Here is a 20,830-nt window from a genome sequence, read left to right as displayed (position 1 = left end):
GAGGCAGCCCCATTGGTCAGAGGGAGTCTTTGCCAACACGAAGCTGAGTACATCTCTCTAAAGCTCCGTGGACTCCTTGTTGCCAATAGGACAAAGTCTGCACTCGCGATGGGCATCTCTCTCCTGGACCCTGGCTCCTCCCTGCTGCTCCGCCTGTTGTGCTGTGCTTGCACTGGGCTGGCCTCCCCTAGACTGCTCCTCCCAATGCCTTTTAACATTTCTTTGCCATTGCACATACGGATCCCTTTGCCTGAGTTTCCTTTTTTTCCTTTTTCTACCTGTTAAGACCCAGCAGGAACGGATGTCCTCTTCTCCAGGAAGCCCTAGGCCAAAGAGACTTTCTTGCTCCTAGGCTCATGGAACACTCATCCACTCCACACTACTGCACCGTGGTTCAATTTCCCTAGCATACAGTGGGCTCTTGAGGGCCAAAGCTGTGCCTTCTTGAGTTCTCTGCCCCTCATGCCCTGTCTGGGGCTAGACCAGCCTTCAAGATGGAGCTTCCTCGGTCCCAGCCCACCTGAGGCTGTCAGATACTGGGCCTAAGCACTGGCTAGAGATCAAGATCGAGAGTGTCCCTGGCTGGTCCCTTCATAGCCTGAGGGAACAGGGAATTGTTTTTACTGACTAAGAAATTAGATGAGACTGGCTTTCCTGGGGAGCTGGGAATGTGTTACTAAAATATATATGAAATTCTGGGCTTCCCAGAAGAACTGGCATCAGGAAGAAAGTACTAAATTTCCATTTGTAGAGGAGTTCTCTGCTCAGAAGTTTCTGGCCTTATTTTCCCTCCATAAAATAATTGCTTGACTTAGAGAACATGAGAAAAACAGCACAGAGAAGTCTCATTGCCATTACCTACCCCTTTTGAACCCAGGATTTCATCACTGAGGAAGGTGCCTGGGTTTTCTCATTGGAGGAGATGATCAAATGGGGATGATAACAAGCCAGTAGCTCTCTCCTAGGGGTTCTAAGGACTGAGTGGAATGTCCTGTGGAAAGTGCCAAGCATGATCCCTGGCCTACAGTAGAGACTTAGCAAATGTTGGTTCCCTCTCACTGACTCACACTTTGGACAAGACCCTAGATCTCCAGGCCTGATTCTCTTGACCTATTTTAAATCAAAGTATAATGGGCTCCACAATGGCCTTTTTCAGGGTGGCTGCTGGGTTTCTTTAGGAAGGAATTCAAATTTGGAGATCCAAATTATGCCCAAAGCTGGTGCTCTATCTGCCCCAGAAACCAAAGGGACCATCTTCAGGCTCACCCATCTCTCCCTTGCTCAGTGGCATGCTGTCCCAGGGTGGGAGCTTTTAAGGACATTGCCAGGAAAATATAAAAGGCCCAAGAGATTTGTCTTAGAGGTACACACTCAAACTCCCCACCCCTTCTTTTGACATAAGAGACTAAGATTTCACACCCCTCAAAAGAAAGTTTCTTTTCACATACACTTTGGAAAATAATCAGATCTTGTTTGTCTCTTCCAAAGAAAGCTACCACCAAAGAGACACATGGGTTACATCCTACAGGTCAGCCTGAGCCCTGCCCCAGGGAGGTGGTCCCTTTTTACAAAGACGAGGAGCAGAGAAATTCCCTGCAGTTCTACCCTCTCCCACTGACCACACAAAAAAGCAAAGAACACCTTTATCAAAGAGTGCTGTGGACACAGCTGGCCGGCCAGTGAATGCTGGACAGTCAAGGCCCAGGCTGGGGAAGGGGTACAGAATGGTTGTGGGCCAAGCCCCATGCAGGTTAGGTGTGAGGATGGGGGCCTCTCTCATGACCTAGGGAACATCGTAAGGTCACACTGGTCCAGACTGCAAATGTCTGGTGCCAGAGGCCCCTGAAGGAGATTGCAGGGGGCAGCAGAGTAGTGACCCCCAAGAGCCCCAATCTTTTCCATGACATGGAGGAGCAGAACACACATCTCCTCCACTCCCAAGGAGAAGGAAGGCAGGCGAGCTTCCCATTCCCCAGCAGCTGCACAGTTGGCTTGCCACGAGATCCACAAACTCAGAACAAAAGCAGGAGGTCTGGGAGCCAGAAATCCAAGGCCTTGCCTGTGGGTGCACTTCTGCTCGGGCCCGTGGCTGTGGCTGGTTAGGTTGAAAAGGAAGCCTGGGCCTTTTGGAGCAGCATCTCCTACAGCAACAGGAGACCCCTCAGAAGGTGCAGAGCCCCCCGTGGAACACAGGGCCACCAGTCTTCTCCTTGGAGTCAGGCAGGGTGCCACCACCTCGGAGCCCCTGAGCCCAGTTACTGCCATTCACACAAAAGGGGGCTTGGTCACAGCAGCCTCTGGACTCTGGCAGGTTCCCCCTCCCATTGAGCTAAAAGGAGCTTAAGTATTCCAGTGCCACCTCGTATACAAATTTATACTGTTCCTGAGAGGCGGAGAGGAGGAGAGGTAGAGAGGGAGAAGAGGAGACAAGAGAGATGAAAAAGGAAAGGGAAAATGCATTTAGTTTAGAGATACAGATTTTGGAGAAAACTTTATCTACATCCACATTATGTCAACTCAAAATTAACCATATCTGGACATCCTTCAAAATTCCTCTTGATGGCTGCTTCTACCCAAGCTTCCTCGAATGCCCAGCTGGCATCATTCCCTTTCTTTTTTACTGTTTTGTATAACAGTGCTTCTCAAACTGTAATGTGCATACAAGGCAGCCAGAAATCTTTTTAAAATGCACATTCTGATTCAGTAAATCTGGAGTGGGGCTCAAGATTCTGCATTTCGAACAAGCTCCCAGGTAATGATGCTGCTGCTGGTCTGTGACCCACGTGCTAATAGGGCCTCATTTTGACCAAGACCACACTTGGAGTAGGTTTAAAGACATTAAAGCTCCTCGTGCATGGTGCAGTGGCCCAGCATGGTACCGGGTCTTACCAGCTGGGGCTTGGCCCGCACACCCTCTTTGCCACACTTTCCTCCACAGTGCTCTCCACTGCAAATGCTCTCTATTGTAAAAATTAGCATAAATTAATTGGAATATAATTGGACAGAAGTGAAAGCATACTTCACATTCTACTAATCCAGAATCCTTTCCTTTAAGCCTGAATTAACGACACTGTCTTAAGGAATGGGCAGAAAGTGAAGCAAAGTAGGTGTACCAGGATTAATAATTGGATTTTCCTGCAAGAAAGAAAAGTTGGGGAGGTTGGAAGGGGAAGACACAGGGCAGATGACAGTGCATATCAAGGGCACAGACTGCAGGTATGTAATCAGCAGCCAGCTGTTGAGTGATTTTACTATTTGATGTCATTTTCTCCAGGTCAAGGGAACTAGTCAGCCCCTGGCTGTTGGAGAACAGTCCTTGGGATACTCACCAGGGTCTCCACCATGTTGGATTTGTTGTTACGCAGTGTTTTCACGATGTGGAACACGTCAATGATGTTTTGCTGCTGGATCATCTCACACACACTGCAGATGGCACAGAAGGTTCCACTACGGCCTCCCCCATTTCTAAACACAGAGCAAAGAGGTGAGCCATGTTCCTAGGTCCCTTCCAGGCACCTGATGATTCTATAGCTACATCAGTAGGAACAGGGATCAGCTGCCTGGGCAGATACAAGGCAAGGCACTGGTGCAGGCTTTAGCCTGAGCCATGAGTTATGGTTTGACTCTGTGCCATTAACTTCCTTTGACCTTGGGCAAGTCACTTCCTCTGTCTGGGCCCCAAGTTCCTCACTCATATAATGAAGGGGTTGGACTAGATGACCTTTGAGAGTTCAATTAGCTTGATGTTTCTTGGTTCTATGAGCATGTTACAGTCACTCAGGGCACACTCACCCAAAAGCCAAGGGCAGGACAGTACTGTGTCTTTGTACATGTGACACCTGCATCCTTGCTGATGCTTGCATCCATGTCCAAAAGGATGCTGTGGGTCCACTTAAACATCCAGTAAAGACAATGAAAATTTCCAAGTGATTTTCCTACTAGTTCTTCCCATCCTCCACTAAGGACAGCAATACTGTGTTAGCCTAGGATCAGCCAGCCCAAGCTTGGAGGTAGGAACTTGGAGGGAGGAACTGGGCCTGATAGGCTTTATCTTAAAATGATAGGTGTCTACTATACACCTTGGTTTAAGCAAGATGCTACTGATCTTGAGTCTAGGGATAGAAGGTTGGTGGCAGAGCTATGTCTGTTATTCCTTTCTGAAATTCCGTAAGTCATCTTCATGGAAACACCCTTCAAACTCTTTACAGAGACTCCCTGTAGGAATATGCCTGATTCAGAACTCCTGGGCATGTTGCCAAGAGCAACTAATGATTTCATGTAATGGTCTGTGTCTAAAGAACATCTGGACGGAAACTAAGGCACTCAGTCAATCTCCCAGATGTTTTATCTACAGGATACGCAGTGACCAGATGTTTCAAGTACAGAGAGTTGCTTTCCATTCCCTGACTGGTGCCTGGATTTCAGGGTCTGTTATGGTGTCTGTGACTCTTGAGGAAACCAAGGTCCCTGTTGGTAGAAGAATATCCCTGTACCTTCCTTTGGTTCAAACTACTGGCCACCTTGCCTGGAAAGGACATAGATAAAAAGACACTACTGCAAAACAAAACAAAACAAAACAAAACAAAAACAGGCTAAAAAACAAACATGAAAGAAAGAGAGAGAGTAAGGTCTCCTGCGAAAGAAGGTTCTATTATTTCTGAAGCAAGCATAACAGTGTCCAAAGGGAAGAGGTGAGTAGGCACAGGGTCTCAGGGCCTGGTGGTCTGAGACCCTGAAAGATGGGTGCTAAAATAAGATCACCTGGATGTGTGGGAGGCATCTGGGCATCTGGAGGCAGCAGGGATTAGCTGGCAGGAAACCAGCTGCTAGTTTCTGGGATGTGGGCAGAGCTACTTGGGCTTGGCTGATGTCACCCATCAACCTGACTTGGGACGCCACGTAGCATCTTCCTGAACTCTAGCCTGAGATTTGCTTCCTCTGGAAAGGAATATTTGCTGCAGGTGGTGGCCCTGAAGCTCTGTGTGTGCATCTCTATGTATCTGTATGTTTAACCTCCTTTAAGCTCCCTGACTTTCCTAACATGTGCATGTACCACCTGTTTGAGAGGGAGAGTAATTAGCTGGTTTTGAAAAGATTGACCTCAATTCTGAGGTCAGTCAGATATTTTCAGTGCCTCCACTAGCTCCAGAAATATTTGTTCTGAGAAAGAGAAGACCTTGGTTCAAATTTCCTTTAACATAACATTTTTAAAGAGAGAGGCCTTCTCAATAACTTTTCCTCAAATCGTTGAAGTTCTAAGAAGCAAAGTGAGTGACTGTAAATCAAATATTTCACACATAGCTGTTATGGCTGCAGATTTGGTTTGGGTGTGAGACTTCGTAGAACCCTCTGTGGTCACTCTATACTCCTAGGATAGATTCTGTGACACTTGCTCTTTTAAGTAATTACATTGACAACATTTGCGTATTTGCTACCATGACATTCTTGGTCATGTTGGCAGATAAAGTGTGTTTACTTTCTATTTCATGCCAAAGCACTATAGGGTCTGAAGACTGTCTAATTCCACATACCCATTGAACAGATGAGGAAACTGAGGCTTATAAAATTCAGTGATTTTCTTGACATTGGACACTTGTCAGCCACTGTCCTCTCGAGGTCCTGACCTCCACCCCGCATAATGACATCAGAATTCATTAGACTGGACAATGTCCATTCAAAGACAGGAGGTAAAGTCTGCAGTTCACCCCAGCAACGGGGGTAGAAACACAGCTGGTCTGGAGCTCACTGTGCCCCTGTGCAATAGTGTTCCCAGAGTCCTTCACATCTGTCTATCAGTCCCTCAGGGCAGTGCCTTTCCCTCATGCTCTTTTTGTCCTGTGATCCCTCTAAACCCATCGTAGAGAAGTAGGCATAGTAGACAAGTCCTTTGGTTTACTCAGAGACAGTGTGGGTTAATCAATGGCGCATTAGCTGAGAGGCCAGGGAATGCAAGCCATAGCCCCACCCTTGGTTCCTGATGACCCACCTTACCCTGCCTGCACCTCAGTTTTCTCACTACAAAATGATAATGATCTACTTCACAAATGGATAGAGATGATTCATTTAAAATGTCTGGATTAAGCTTTCATAATGAACACCTTTCCTTTTCTCTCCTTCTTCTTTTTCCTCGGGAAATAACAAAGGAGGTTCTGGTCAGTGGAACCCACTTTGTCCTGGGTTTTCTTGTGACTATCAGGGCATATCATGCCTCTTATTGGAGAATGGGACTCACTTTATTATTGCAAGCATTGGAACATGGTCTGCCACCTCCTCTCATGTTTGTGGAAAGACCACCAGGTTTTGCATCAATCATATGCCATATATTAGTTCAGGACAACAAACTGGCAGCCCTGTTCCATTAAAGGATCATAATTCCTTTGAGTGCACTGCCACTAGCCTTGGAGGGATGTTGAGTTGTGGTATAGTCAGGCCTGCCTAGGACTGGTGTATGTGGCCAGCAGCATCTGCAAGGATGCTTTATCACCCACCATCCTATTGCCCTGGTGACACCTCCCTAGTACTCACAGGCAGTGGACCACAGTGCGTCCCTCCCTCCCGTCATACTGCTCCTGCCACTTCTCCAGTCGTCGGACCACTTTGAGCAGAGAGCGCTTGGAGGGGGGAGTGTCCCGGTAGGCAGGCCAGCCAATGTACTGGAGGTGCTGGACTATACGATAACCGTCCTGTGGCTGAGAACAGAGAGGCTGTTAGGGCTGTTCTGGTGGGGATGCCTGGGGACATGCACCTTGCAGATACCCTGGGGACTGCAGCATCATAGTGGAAGACAGACCAAGCAGGATCTAAGCCATGTCCTCATGGGGAGAGTCCCCATGACTACTTCTATTCCTTCGTGCACACAGATTCTCTTGCCATGACTGCCCTGAACCCCTTTTGTACCTAAGAAACTCCTACTCAGCCTTCAAAACCCAATTTAAATGTCCCTTTCTTTAAGAAAGCCTTCCCTGACTGTTGGGCAGAGTTCTTTCTCCCTGAGGCTCATGTTCCAGAACATGTCTCACTTTCTCAACAGGCAGTGAACTCTGAGCTGGGGGGCAGGGGAGGTGCTGAGCTCCTTTCATCCTGGGCCCCAAGTAGTGACCAAAACCGTGTTAGTTAGCAACTATTTCATAGATTGCTAATCTGCCCCTCCCGCCTACTACTCTGCTCAACCCGTGAATATCCTCATGGAAGTAAGTAATCACTTTTCATCTAGGCGTTGGCAGTGCCTGGCCCAAGGCTTATGCGATCCAATCAAAGGCTGCATCAACTCATGCCAGTACAGAGACACAGTGGGGAAGATCTAATGTCTAAGAAGTTTTGTCTACACGGCAGCAAGTGTGTCGGGAAACAGGCAGATGGCAAGTTGGATGTCGCTCGTTGCATCTCTATGTGTTGGAGTCATTGCTGAGTCTGGAGCCGGAATCAGCACAGGCATCACTTCCTCAAGGAAGAAATTATCAGGAGAGCACAACACAGACTCTTGGCTGGCTCAGCGGGATCCTCTCTCAGCAGCCTCCATCTGTCTTGGGGAGGAGGGGCTCAGCAAGCAATGGTGGCCGTGTACTTACCCGGGCCATGTTACAGATGCGGAATATTCTGTGGATGATGTCCTCGTCGATGTCTGCGGAGACGAACTCCACCTGGATGGGCCCGTAGCACCCGGAGGTCTTCTCAGGCCAGTACTGCATACAGAACTGGGATAAGGAAAGAGGTCACAGAGGGAGGTCAAAGGCAAGAGGGTGAGTATCAAAGTCTCATTTATCAACAAGCTTTTCTTTCTTTTTTTTTTTTTGAGACGGAGTATCACTCTTGTTTTCTTGTTGCCCAACCTGGAATACAATGGCACAATCTCGGCTCATTGCAACTTCTGCCTCCCAGGTTCAAGTGATTCTCCTGCCTCAGCCTCCTGAGTAGCTGGGATTATAGGCGCCTGACACCATACCTGGCTATTTTTAGTAAAGATGGGGTTTCGCCATGTTGGCCAGGCTAGTCTTGAACTCCTGACCTCGAGTGATCCACCTGTCTGAGCCTTCCAGAGTGCTAGGATTATAGGGTGAGCCACCGCTCCCAGCCATCACCAAGCTTTCCTTATGGGTGGCAGGACACATTGACCAGAAAGGTAGAGTATTACGTAGGAAGTCAGACTCAGTTTCCCCTTTAGGGAGCAGCCACCCACTTTTTCTGGTGTTGAAATATCAAGACTTTGAGCACAGAAACACTGGGCTTACAAATCTCTGCTATGCTGATTTCAAACCATTTGTTGGGTTTGCTGAACCTGAGTTTCCTCATCTGTAAAATGGGGAGAATAATATCTACCTCTAAGCCCCGCTGTCAGGATTAGATAGAACATGCTAAAGAAAGGGCAAGTACAATCTAGTTTTCTTTTCACCATGCAAATCATGGAAAATCTTCCTCATTCCAGGAAAACCTTCATAGGGTTCATTCATGATCAGATCAGAAGTAGTATAAAAAATATAGGGGTTTGACCTCAGGCAGCCTTGGTCCAAATCTGGGCTCTGGTGCTTACTAGCTGTGCAGCCCAGGCCTCAGTTTTCTCATAGGTATAGTGGGGATAATTATGCTTACTTTGCACCAAAAGTTAATGTCACATGGTGCTAACAGATCTTGCCTGTGATTTTTTCTATTTATCTGGAGTTGGAAATTAGAACCTACAGCTGAGAGCAAAAGGCAATGGTTGACCTTCAGTTTAAGACAGTGGTTCTCAGTTGGAGGCTGTTTTGTTTCCCAGGGGACATCTGGCAATGTCTGAAGACATTCTGATTGTCACACCTGGGGGTTGCTATGGGCATTTAGTGAGGAGAGGATGCTACTAAACATCCTGCAATGCACAGATTAGCTCCCCCCAAGAGTTATGTGGCCCCAAATATCCATAGTGCAGAGACTGAGAAAACCTAGTATAAGATCTTTTTTTTTTTTGAGATGGAGTCTCACTCTCTTACCCAGGCTGGAGTGCAGTGGTGCTATCTCGGCTCGCTGCAACCTCTGCCTCCCGGGTTCAAGCGACTCTCCTGCCTCAGCCTCCCAAATAGTTGGGACTACAGGCACGTGTGATCATACTGGGTTTTTTTTTTTTTTTTTTTGTATTTTTAGTAGAGACCAAGTTTCACCGTGTTAGCCAGGATGGTCTTGATCTCCTGACCTCGTGATCTGCCCACCTCGGCCTCCCAAAGTACTGGGATTACAGGTGTGAGCCACCACACCTGGCCATAAATTATTCTTTAAGCTTCAGGGGTCATCGAGAAGAAGAGATGGAGGCCGGGTGTGGTGGCTCACGCCTGTAATCCCAGCATTTTGGGAGGCCAAGGTGGGTGGATCATGAGGTCAGGAGTTCAAGACCAGCTTGGCCAAGATGGTGAAATCCTGTCTCTACTAAAAATACAAAAATAAGCCAGGCATGGTGTCAGGCACCTGTAATCCTAGCTACTCAGGAGGCTGAGGCAGGACAATCACCTGAACCCAGGGGACAGAGGTTGCAGTGGGTTGAGATCATGCCACTGCACTCCAGCCTGGGCAACAGAGCAAGACTCCATCTGAAAAAAAAAAGAAGAGATGGATACCTTGCTTCTTGTATCTTCGTCTCTATCGAGCCACTAGATAACTTTAGTTGAGGAGAGAATGTTGTGGTAGAGGGTGGGGTGTGTGTGGCTGCAGAGAGGAGCAAGGCATGCTCCCTCCAGTTCCTAGTTCCCAAGGGGCACAGAGATGGACCCTGCCTAGGTCTACAGGTCCCATTGCTGGGGTACAGAGGAGAGTCAAGATTGGGGCTGCAGGCTCACTGGCTCACTGAGGACCACGCCAACATGAAGAAAGAGGCCATGTGTTAGACCCTTCATCGGGGGGTTGCCCTGAAGATATAGCCAAGATTCCCAAAGACAGACCCACCAAGGCTTCTGAGAGCAGTTTGGGATTGAGTCTCATCAGGGGGGCCTGGGTTCAGGCTACCCCAAGCTTGCAAATAGGAGGCTAGATTGACAGAAGTGACCCACCCCCCTACAGATGCAGGGTTTTCATTGAAGGGGGTGCTTGCTCTCCACTCTGTGGCTGAAGAACAGCCGTCTCACCCTGAGAAGTCACATATGAAAATATCTTCATTCTTTTCTTCCTCTAGAACTAGAATTATAAGGGAAGAACAGTGAGCAGGAAGGATGTAGGAGATGGAAACTCATGTTTCCCACCTTCTTAGCTGTGGAAATCCCAAGTTCTAGCTTAGGAACGTTCACCTTATAGCAGCAGCTGGCATACTATTGCCCACAGACCAACCCAGCCAGCTGCCTATTTTTGCATATAAAACTTTGCTGAAACACAGCTACACTTATTCATTTATGTATTGTCCACAATTGCTTTCTTGCTTCACCCACAGAGTTGGGTAGTTGTAACAAAGACCCTATAGCCTGCAAATCCTGAAATATTTCCTATCTGTCTCTTTACAGAAAAAGTTTGGCAACCCCTGCTTTATAGGGTTGTTCTGAGGATAAAGGACATAATTCACGTAAATAAAGCCCTTACCACAGTGCCAGGCATGGAATAAACATTTACTAAATTCCAGTGATTCATACCATTATTGAACCCATCAGTACTCAACAAAAATAATAATGGTAATAGCTATCATCTATAAATTTGAAGGATTCTTCTTATCACCCCTCATAAATAGCATAAGTATGCAAGGTTAAGCTTCAGAATGCAATGATGCCTTGCTTTCCTGGCACCTTCACTGGGGGTTAACCAAGCATGGTGAGAAAGGAGCTCTGAGTGTGTGTGTGTGTGTGTTGTCGGGGCGCTGGTCACAGAGGCCTCCATGGTTGGACAACCATCTGCTGAGCTGTACAATAATGACAAATCCACAATTTGAACTTCATTTCTCTTTGCCATTGGCTCTTCCGCCTTGCAACCTTCACAGTAATGAGAGACTGGTACAAATAGGTCTATGGTTGGTCAGAGAAACCAGAATTAATCAGAACTGCCCATTAAAAAAATAATTGCCTTTATCACCTGCACTGCATTTAGTGTTCCCAGAGTTTGGCTGTGATCCTGACATGCGGTGGTATCCAAGGTATCAGGGAAAGCCTATTACCCCCAATATCTTCAGTCTGGAGAGAATGTGGAATGATTTGTCTCTTTTAATAAGATTTCCAGACCAATTTCTCAAGCTAATAGATTCTACTATGCCTCAAACAAGACTCCTATATTTCGGGACACTTCTCTGCATTCGATTTTCTGGGTCACTCTCTCATAATGCCCAGAGGGCTGGGGAAGGTTGCAGGCTTTTCTAATCCTTAATCAGAGTCATCCTTTCACTTGGGCGCCCTAATTTGTGAGACTACAGCAGCAGCAGGATGGGTGACATTCAGAAGGGTGATGTGCTGGCAAATGTGGTATTTGAGCTGCTAGGGATCATCAGGGTCTCTCGCTGCAGCCCAGGACATTGCATATACTCTAGACATGGGAAATAAGAGAAAGAAAGCAGGGAGGCCACGTTTTCTCTTCCCACTGACCCTTTGGGGCTCAGAAATGATTCTCATCAACAAGAAACATCCTCTGTGGTTTAGCTCAAGACTGTCCTGGTGTTCAAGTGCTGTGGCTGCACCTGAATGGATGCCACCATTTTGGTCTGCTTATGTTGTATAGCAAAAGGTGGGAAAATGCATTGGGGTTTCTGGATTCCAATCCTGGCTCTATTACTTTCTAGTTGAATGGCTTGGCTACATCTCTTAGCTTTTCCAGTTTGTTATGAGTGGCTGTGAATTTTAATGTCTACTCAGCATAGGGATCTGTATCTACCAAGCACTCAATAAATGTAAGCTGTGATTATTAGGCAGTATGGGGGAGGGTTCCTCAAAACAAGATGGATAAATAGAAGATTTTTTTTCTCCACTTAGTAGCTCTTATGAAAATTTCTCTTTAGGATAATACCCAAAGGACTGCCCTTGTGAAAATTCTGGATCAGCCAGCCTGGGGTAGCTGTGAAGATGAATAGCATCCTAGATATGTGATACTGCATGTCAAAAAACAGAGATCTGTAGGTTGCGCTGATGAGCTGAATGACCCAGAAGATAAAAGAGGAAGGTTGGAATCATTGTAGAACCAATGAGGTATAAAAGGCAACTCAATGTGTCACATAACCCTGCTCCTAACCTCTAGAATATTCCATACATTCATAATAGCATGTAAAATGCATACTGTGCATGTATTTCTTGCAGAAACCAGCAAGGAACTGAGCTTGGCTTCCTGGCTCACATAGACATGGAACAGAGATCACAAATGTGAGTGGAGGAGCCAGACTTTTCATATAAGCACGTAAGCGTCTGCGATTTATACAACTCCTTGGTTTCTTAAGGCTCTGAAAATGTGAATTCTATAGAGGAAGCCTACTTGCTTCTTCAAGATCATGAGAACCTAGCTGACCTGAAAGCCACACTAACACTCAATGCAACCTTGGCATTTTCTTCCTTAGATGGAAAATTTGTGAAGTTGGCTTATCCAAGAATAGATTCAAATTCTTCAGCCAAGAGTCTAGACCAACTGACTTTTTCCACCTCGTTGCCTAGTAAGTACTCTCTCCTACCCTTTCTTTTCCAACGGTCTGAGGGTGAAAGGTGAAGGGAGGGCTTTACCACTGCAGATACATACAGGTAGTGGCGATGAACACACCGGGGAGAGGAAGTCAGTCCAGTTGTTGTTAATGATTTAGAAATAATCATGCTTCTTCCAAAAAAACAGAGGGGACTTTTGTCTTTTGTCAGAACAAGTTAAACCAAGCAAAATGGTGAAGCCTGTGTGGACAGCTCTGGAACAGCTGCCATACTTTATTCCACGTAGTGCTCTCCATAGTTGTTTGGGCCATGAAAAGATGTCCTTGGGGGGTATAAGTTCATGCGTGATATATAACAAATACAGAGGTAGCCTCATGCGTTAAACATGTTTTTCTTGCTGAGGGAATCAGAAAACTTGTTAGTCACTGGAATAAACATGCTCTGATGAGTTGAATGAAAACTAGCATATGGGTCTATTTTGGAATAAACATTTTAGAGCATATTTCAGTACACCTTAGTTATGCCTTTCTTTAATTAAAAATACTTTGATAAAATGGAAAGGCCAAGTAATATCATAGTGTTAGAAATGAAGGACTCTATTTATTAAGGCCCCTGTGACCCAGAGTGAAGAACTCGATCCCAGGTCACCTAAAGGTAAAATGAATTGGTATTTTTTTTTTTTTTTTTGAGACGGAGTCTCGCTCTGTTGCCCAGGCTGGAGTGCAGTGGCGCGATCTCAGCTCACTGCAAGCTCCGCCTCCCGGGTTTACGCCATTCTCCTGCCTCAGCCTCCCGAGTAGCCGGGACTACAGGCGCCCGCCACCTCGCTCGGCTAGTTTTTTGTATTTTTTAGTAGAGATGGGATTTCACCGTGTTAGCCAGGATGGTCTCGATCTCCTGACCTCGTGATCCGCCCGTCTCGGCCTCCCAAAGTGCTGGGATTACAGGCCTGAGCCACCGCGCCCGGCCTGAAGTGGTATTTTAAAGAGAGAAATGTAAGTTTCCTGAATTGGTTTTAAAATTCAACATCAGTGATTATAAAATTGGCTTTGATACTATGTCCAGCTAAGGAAGTCAGACTGTGAGTGAAGGCATGAAGAAGACAGGGACAGGGACAGGGAAACAGAGAGCGGGAGAGAGGAAGAGAGAGGGATCGATTGATCAAAGCACATTCACACATCTCTCCTCAATGTATCCTCTCAATAGTCCCATGAAGTTCCATAATGCAATCTCCATGTAGTGGGTGGAAACTTACTCTTATAACAGCTGCATCAGAATTTGTTTCTGGGAAGGAAGGGTTGGAGTTTAGGAATATACCTACAGAAGAGTCTTGGGGATGGGAGGCAAGGCTCAGAGCAGGTTTTAGAAAGAGGTACTAAGGAGATGGCTGGATTTTGCAGCTTAAGAAAGGAACAGTTTTTGGGGAGAGGATGGGAGAGGGAGGGATGGGAGAGGAGGTAAACAGGGGAAGAAAATGATTTGGGCAACAGGGTCAGGGGAAGATATGTTACTGCTAGCGAGGGTTGAGGCGGCAAGATGGGGCTTCAGAAGGAGGATGTGTGATGTTCAACTTTAAGTCATGGGCATTGATGGGATCCGAAGCTCATATTGCTCCGACTAAAGCCTCAGCTGAAACTTGGAAGTGAACATGAGAATACAACCCCCTCAGAATTATCAGAAATATTGGGGATGGACTTTGGGTTTTCCCACAGGATGGGGAGTAGGGAACAGAGCAAATTTTATTTAAATCTTCAAAGACAGAGTGAACTTGGCTAACATCTAGGTTATAATTAACCAAGGATAACATTAAGACTTGGAGAAAGTAAAGGACCTGGCTCAGGGCAACACAGTGAGTAAGTACCAAGGCTGCAATTTGAACTCAGGTCTCTTGACCCCAGACTTGTTATTTTACTGTTACCCCTACCATTCTGGTGGGAACAGAGACAGAGACACAGCCCCTTGCAAAGTCAGATCTGAGGCTGGCTGAGATGCAAGTTGGGTATTTTGCATATTTTGCTGGTGTGTTAGTTTTCACAAGCTCAGACTGAAAATGGGGATATTAGGAGTTGCTATTTGCCCTAGAGGCACAATGGCAGCAAGAGACATCTCTGAAATAGCACCCTGCTTTTCTCCTGGGAGAATGAGGAGCTTGCCTCTCAATTCCATGAGAATCCATCACAGCCCCCGTTGTCCTTGCACTCAGGCACCCTCACCTTTCCAAAAGGCTTTGCATCCCTGATCTCTCAACTTTCCACAGTGGGAGCCTCAGAACTGAGCAACTCAGCCTTCATATAAGTTGTGGGCTCTTATTTGTTTTAAAGTAAAGACACATCCCTGTATGCGCCATATACCAGGTGCCATAGCACATTCATAGGTCTCAGGGGTTAGGATGTGGACACCTTTGGTGGGGCCATGATTCTGGCCACCATATAGCCCTACCCTGTGGCTGGTGTGGAGGATCTCCTGAGCTCTCTAAACAGTATGGAGAGTGTGGCATGACTGCAAGGAGGGCTTCTTTCTGATGTCTGGTCTCCATGGACTCTGGCCTATCCATAAAGACCACAAAGATGGAAAAGATCTTGTCAATGCTGTTGGATATGGTTGAAAATGTTCTTTCTGCTGCATCTGAGAAGTGACAGCATGCTTTGCTGGCTGGCGTGGTTCTAGGATTTTACCCCACAAATCTGACCACAGATATTTGGAGTCCTAAAGAGTTAGAAAAATCTGTAAGGTTGAATGCAAAAGTTTGAAAGCCTTTATTTTGAGCCCTCATTGATCATAATTACCTTTGAACAGCAACCACTTTAGAGAATGAAACAATATTTGGGGCTGATTGAGTGAAGTAGTGTAAGATTCTGAGCGGGGGCAGATTTGGCCAGCAGTGCAAAAAAAAAAAGAAAAAGGCCCTGTGAGAGATCACACCCTCTTCTTATTTTGCTGCAACTTACAGGTAGCCCTGCCCAATCCCCAAAATACGCCCTTATGGTTCCCAGGCAAACCACAGGAGGTGGCATCGGTCCTCTCAGGAGTGACCTAGCAATGCTGAGGTCCTCAGGTGGACCTGTCCATGTTGCCAGGCTGGGTTAGCTTGGAGGCTGCCTTGGCATGAGCATGCAGGCAGACAGATGCTGATGCCACTTCAAAGATCCGCCCCTCCAGGTGCCGAGGGCGGCTTTTCTGATGCTCATGCTGTGTCATTGTTTATTTTCATAAGGCTCCCAGCTGCTGCGGTGATGATATTTATATCAATAAGTGCTCTATTCATCTGCCGGTTTCAGGGAATGTGTGCCAGCTGCATATGGCAGCCAACCTCAGGGTACTTCTGAGCCTGATGTTTTTGCATTTAGAATATCAGTTTTCAAACTCTGTACCAACATCTGGGCCTGAAAGATTCTTCATTCACCCAGGACCCACCCTGAAAGGGGGAGCTATAGCCAATGACCTTGATCTTTGTTTCAAGATTTTATATGTCCCAAAGTGAAGTTCTTTGAAAGGCACATCCTCTGTGCCTGAACTCTGGTTTTGCAGAAAGGGATGTTGAAAAAGAGAAGAGCAAACAGTGTTTTGCAGGCCAGACTTCACACCCAGGTTCATGAGCTGAGTTCACTGTTTTATTTCTTCAGCCAAAAGTGTAGGGTGGTGATGCCTTCGGACTCCAAAACTCTGCAGGGAATGTTTCAGAACTCTGTTTTATGAGAATTCATTCATTTTTTATAGTTATCTTTATAGTTATCTCAGTTTCTAACCTTCTATTGCTCAGGCCCCAATCCTTGGAATTATCCTTCATTCCTCTTTTTTTTTTTTTTTTTTTGACAGGGTCTTTCTCTGTCACCCTAGGCTAGAGTGCAGTGGTGTGATCACAGCTCTCTGCAGCTTTGATCTCCTGGGCTCAAGTAATCCTGCCTCAGCCTTCCAAGTAGCTAGGATTACAGGCATGGACCACCATGCCCAGTTCATTTAAAATTATTTTGTAGGGCTGGGCACAGTGTCTCATGCCTGTAATCCCAGCACTTTGGGAGGCCAAGATCAGCAGATCACCTGAGGTCAGGAGATTGAGACCAGTCTGGCCAACATTGTGAAACCCCATCTCTACTAAAAATACAAAAATTATCTGGCTGTGGTGGCTCACGTCTATAATCCCAGCTACTTGGGAGGCTGAGGCAGGAGAATTGCTTCGACCCAGGAAGTGGCAGTGAGTTGAGATTGCACCACTGTACTCCAGCCTGGACAACAGAATGAGACTCCATCTCAAAAAAAAAAAAAATTTATTTTGTAGAGACAGGGTGTTACTGTGTTGTCCAGGATGGTCTTTTACTTGTGGCCTCAAGTGATAAGTGCTAAGTAAGATTACAGGCACGCCTGGCCCTTGATTCCTCTCTCTCTCTCATTCCATAGTCAGTCTATCTGGATGTGTTGTTGGCTTTACTTTCAGAATCCACTCCATTGCTACCCTCTGGTTCAACCAACCTCACCTGCCACCTGAATTATCACAGTAGTCTCTTGTCTGTTCTCTCTGCTTCCATTTCAGAAACCACTCTTCCCCATCCTTGCACCAACAATCTATTCTCAACACAGCAGCCAGAGGGATGCTTTTATTAAAAAAGGGAAATTATGTTGCTCCTCTGCTTCAAACATGTGCATGGCTCTGTTTCTCTGAGAATGAAAGCCCAAGTTCTTCTATGTCTTCCATGGCCCTCTGACCTCACCTTCCGCTGCTTTCCCCACAGTTGTGCTGCTCTGCCACTGCTCTGCCCATGGCCTTTGTGCTGCTCCTCAAGGGCACCAGGTGCATGCCTACCCTGCAGCCTGGGTGCAGGTGTTCCCTCTGCCTGTGATGCACCCTGAGAGTCACATGGCTCACTCTCTCGCCTCCTTCAGGTCTGTGTTCAAATGTTTTCTTCTCCACTCCATAGGGCCCACCTTGACAATCCTATTGCAATGACATCCTATGTCCCAGATCCAGCGTTCTGATCTTTACTACCCTGTCCTCTTACCTTTTTCCAAACACTCGTGTCACCTTCTAACTTATAATTGAGCACATTAGAGAGTGTGTGTTGCTTATTATCTCTCTCCCCCTTTAGAATAGTTGCATGAGAGATGGGCATTTTTTTTTTATGCCTCTCTTTGTCTGTGTCGCTCAGTGATGCATTCCAAGCACCTAGAATAGCTTCCAGCAAATAGCAGATGCCCAACAAATATGGGTTGCCCGAATCAATGTGAATCAATGGACTCTCTCCGGAACGTCTCTCACAGGCACATCCCAAGGTGCGCTCAATTTCATCCCCTGCTCTTCTCGCAGCCTTCCCCTACCTTCCTGCCTTTCATATTTTCACCAGTTACATCCCCGGATGCCTAACTGCTCAGACTCAACATCCTGCCATTATCTACAACTTTCCTTCTCATTCACCTCCCACCTGCACCTGCTCCCTAAACCTTGTGGACTTAAGTCTGGAAATGTTTTCATGATCAATTCCAATCCTCTCACCTCCTGGCCACTTCTGCAGTTCAGATAACTACCTTTATTTTCTGCATATTTGCAACATTCTCCTCCCTGGTCTCCTGGTTTGCATGTCTTTCCTCCGGCTTGTTACCTGCACTGATCCCCAGACCTGGCTTTCTTTTTACTCTTACCTTTTTTTTCATTTTTTAAATTTATTTTTTAAGAGATGGGGTCAGCCAGATGCGGTGGCTCACGCCCGTAATCTCAGCACTTTGGGAGGCCGAGGCAGCTGGAACACTTGTGATCAAGAGTTCCAGACCAGCCTGGCCAATATGGTGAAACCCCGTCTCTACTAAAAATACAAAAATTTGTCAGGCATGTTGGCACACGCCTGTAATCCCAGCTACATGGGAGGCTGAGGCATGAGAATCGCTTGAACCTGGGAGGCAGAGGTTGCAGTGAGCCAAGATTGCACCACTGCACTCCAGTCAGGACAACAGAGTAAGAGTCAGTCTCGAAAAAAAAAAAAAAAGGGAGATGGGTTCTTGCGCTGTCACCCAGGCTGGAATGCAGTGGCGGGATCATAGCTCACTTTAGCCTTGCAGTGCCCAAGCAATCCTCCTGCCTCAGCCTCCTGAGTAACTGGGACTACAGACACACAGCACCATGCCTGGCTAATTTTTTTTTTTTTTTTTTTTTTTTTGTAGAAACAGGGTCTCATGGTGTTGCCCAGGCTGGGCATGAACTCCTGGCCTCCCATAGTGCTAGGATTACAGGCATGAGCCACCATGCCCAGCCTCTAGACCCAACTTTCTAACAGGAACCCTGGCTGTGTTATACCACTGTTGACCCTCCAGTGTTTCACCTTCCTGCACAGAAAGTATTTCTAACTGTGCTACTCCAAACTCCAGCGGTCCCATAAAGGACCAACCCCTCCACGGGCACCAGGAGAAAATGAGAGAGCAGTGTGGGTGGAACCCCAGCCTCTGCCTATTGCTTCATCATGAGCAGCTCTTGGTCATTGCTGTTTCATACACTGGGCTTGCATGAAAGCTTTTATTCATAGAAAGGATTCTGTTGCTTAACAAAGCAAAAGTCTGAGGCTTGCTATGCTGCCAACCAAGATCCAGGCTCCTTAGCCTGGCACAGGGAGCTCTCTGCAAGCTGGGCTCTGGTACATTTTTCAGCCTCACTACATTCTTCTCCTCCTGATATTCCCCTAAGCCTCAGCCACACTGGAACATAAACTGTTCTGCAAATAAGTATACGTATATTCTTCCCCTGCCTCACCTTTGCCTGTGCTGTTCCCTCTGCCTGAAATGCCTTTTCCCAGTGAGTTCAGCCTCCATATACCTAAAGCTCCTCTGCCTTCTTCAAGGCCAAAGTCATCTTCTTTTTGAAGTCTTCCCTCACCCTCTGGGCAGAATTAGTTGCTCCCTGCTCCTGGCCAACACAGCACTTCGCTGCTGACCTCTGTTATAACAGCCACACGAGGTTGGGACAATTTGCTCATCTGTCTCTGGAGCAAGACCATGAGCTTTTGCAGGGCTGAAACTATAGCTTGGGTCTGTTTAAAAATTTTTAAAATTCCCATCCAAGGCCTGCACAAGGCCAGCGCTCACATAGGAATGTGATGTTACTTTAAGTTTTATTCAACGCAGTGAAAGGATAGATTTTTAAAAATCTGAAGGACTATTCTCACCTCTTCCACCCCAGACTGGCTGCCCTGGCATAGGGGTGCATTCACTGCCTTGAAGAAATCTAGAAACTGTCCCAAGATACATGTCCTGTGTCCTGAATATGGGGATATGCTATAGGCACGTGATGCTAGGAGCTATCAGATCAGAGGGGCTAAGGCAGGAAGCCTGCCAGGACACGAAGGTCAACCATGAGGAACTGGGGCTTGGTGAGGTGGTCAGTGGGTAAAGTGTCCAAGGTTCAAGTCCCAGGCTCTGTCTGCACAGGCTGCATTGCAGAAGGGGAAGGGAGGTGAGTGTGGCCAGGCATCTGGGTATTATTCAGGGCTGCAGGTGCTCAGTGCTGGGGGAGGCAGCCTCCTGGCTCTGCAAGATCTGTGTGCTTTGGAGCAAGACAATAATCAATGCTTGTGAGATGGAGCAACAGAGTCTGGTCCTGGGCGGGGAGCTGGACAAAGCCCATAGGCAAGGGGAGTCTTTGCTGGAGGTCTGGGGGGGTGACAGGACCTTCTGTAGGCAGCAGAATGGCTTGCCTGATGCTCATGGCCAGACAGAGCTTATTACAGGACAGCTAGTGGCAGGCACTGGCTGTTAAGGGCTCTCCCTCCAGGTTTAGCGTATGGCCCCCCTGACCCACCTAGGGCTTGGCTCGGCCTCCTCCTACCTGGGCAGTGTCCATCTCATTCAGCATCACCACAGAGGAGCAGTTGTAATCAAACACCAGCCTCCAGAAGTCTGCCACGGTGTTTGGTAGAGGGTGCTGGGTGACCACGAAGGCAGCAGGTTGCTTGTGGCTCTGACAAAGGAATGACACAGGCTTTGTAAATTACACATCCATCAGCGATATTCTGATGATGATGAGGCCCGGACTGAGGCCAGAGGCTCCCGAGCCTGCCAAATAGATGATACAAAGCACCTGCCTGTTCTTTTATCTCTCCATGCCCTGGCGGCAAAGGGGACCTTCTCATAATGAACACATTCTCCTCCAAACTAAGACATTTCATTAGGAAAGTGTCACTGGGATGGGATTATCCAAATAAATTATGTATGCCTTGAAGCTCAGCAAATAATCATAATTACAATATGAAATGAAAGATTTCAGATGCAGATTTGTTGCTCTGCTGGTCAAGACACCTCTTGGG

General features: G+C 46.9%; 1 protein-coding gene across 1 annotated transcript in view; it reads right to left on the bottom strand.

Annotated features, from left to right (window-relative positions):
- Window positions 1-1,771: 1,771 nt before the first annotated feature.
- Window positions 1,772-20,830, bottom strand: part of PTPRT (protein tyrosine phosphatase receptor type T) — an 890,462-nt gene continuing 871,403 nt past the window's right edge. Inside the window, exons 28-32 of the mRNA XM_017878051.1 lie at window positions 20,353-20,484; window positions 7,569-7,694; window positions 6,526-6,689; window positions 3,330-3,465; window positions 1,772-2,383 (exon numbers count right to left, since the gene is read on the bottom strand). Coding sequence (XP_017733540.1) covers window positions 2,330-2,383; window positions 3,330-3,465; window positions 6,526-6,689; window positions 7,569-7,694; window positions 20,353-20,484 — 612 coding nt within the window. The 3' untranslated portion in view covers window positions 1,772-2,329. The remainder of the gene's footprint in view (window positions 2,384-3,329; window positions 3,466-6,525; window positions 6,690-7,568; window positions 7,695-20,352; window positions 20,485-20,830) is intronic.

The sequence above is a fragment of the Rhinopithecus bieti genome, unplaced genomic scaffold (assembly GCF_001698545.2).
Source record: "Rhinopithecus bieti isolate Rb0 unplaced genomic scaffold, ASM169854v2 scaffold_10347, whole genome shotgun sequence".
Lineage (NCBI taxonomy): Eukaryota > Metazoa > Chordata > Mammalia > Primates > Cercopithecidae > Rhinopithecus > Rhinopithecus bieti.
This window is presented reverse-complemented; position numbering and strand designations above follow the sequence as displayed.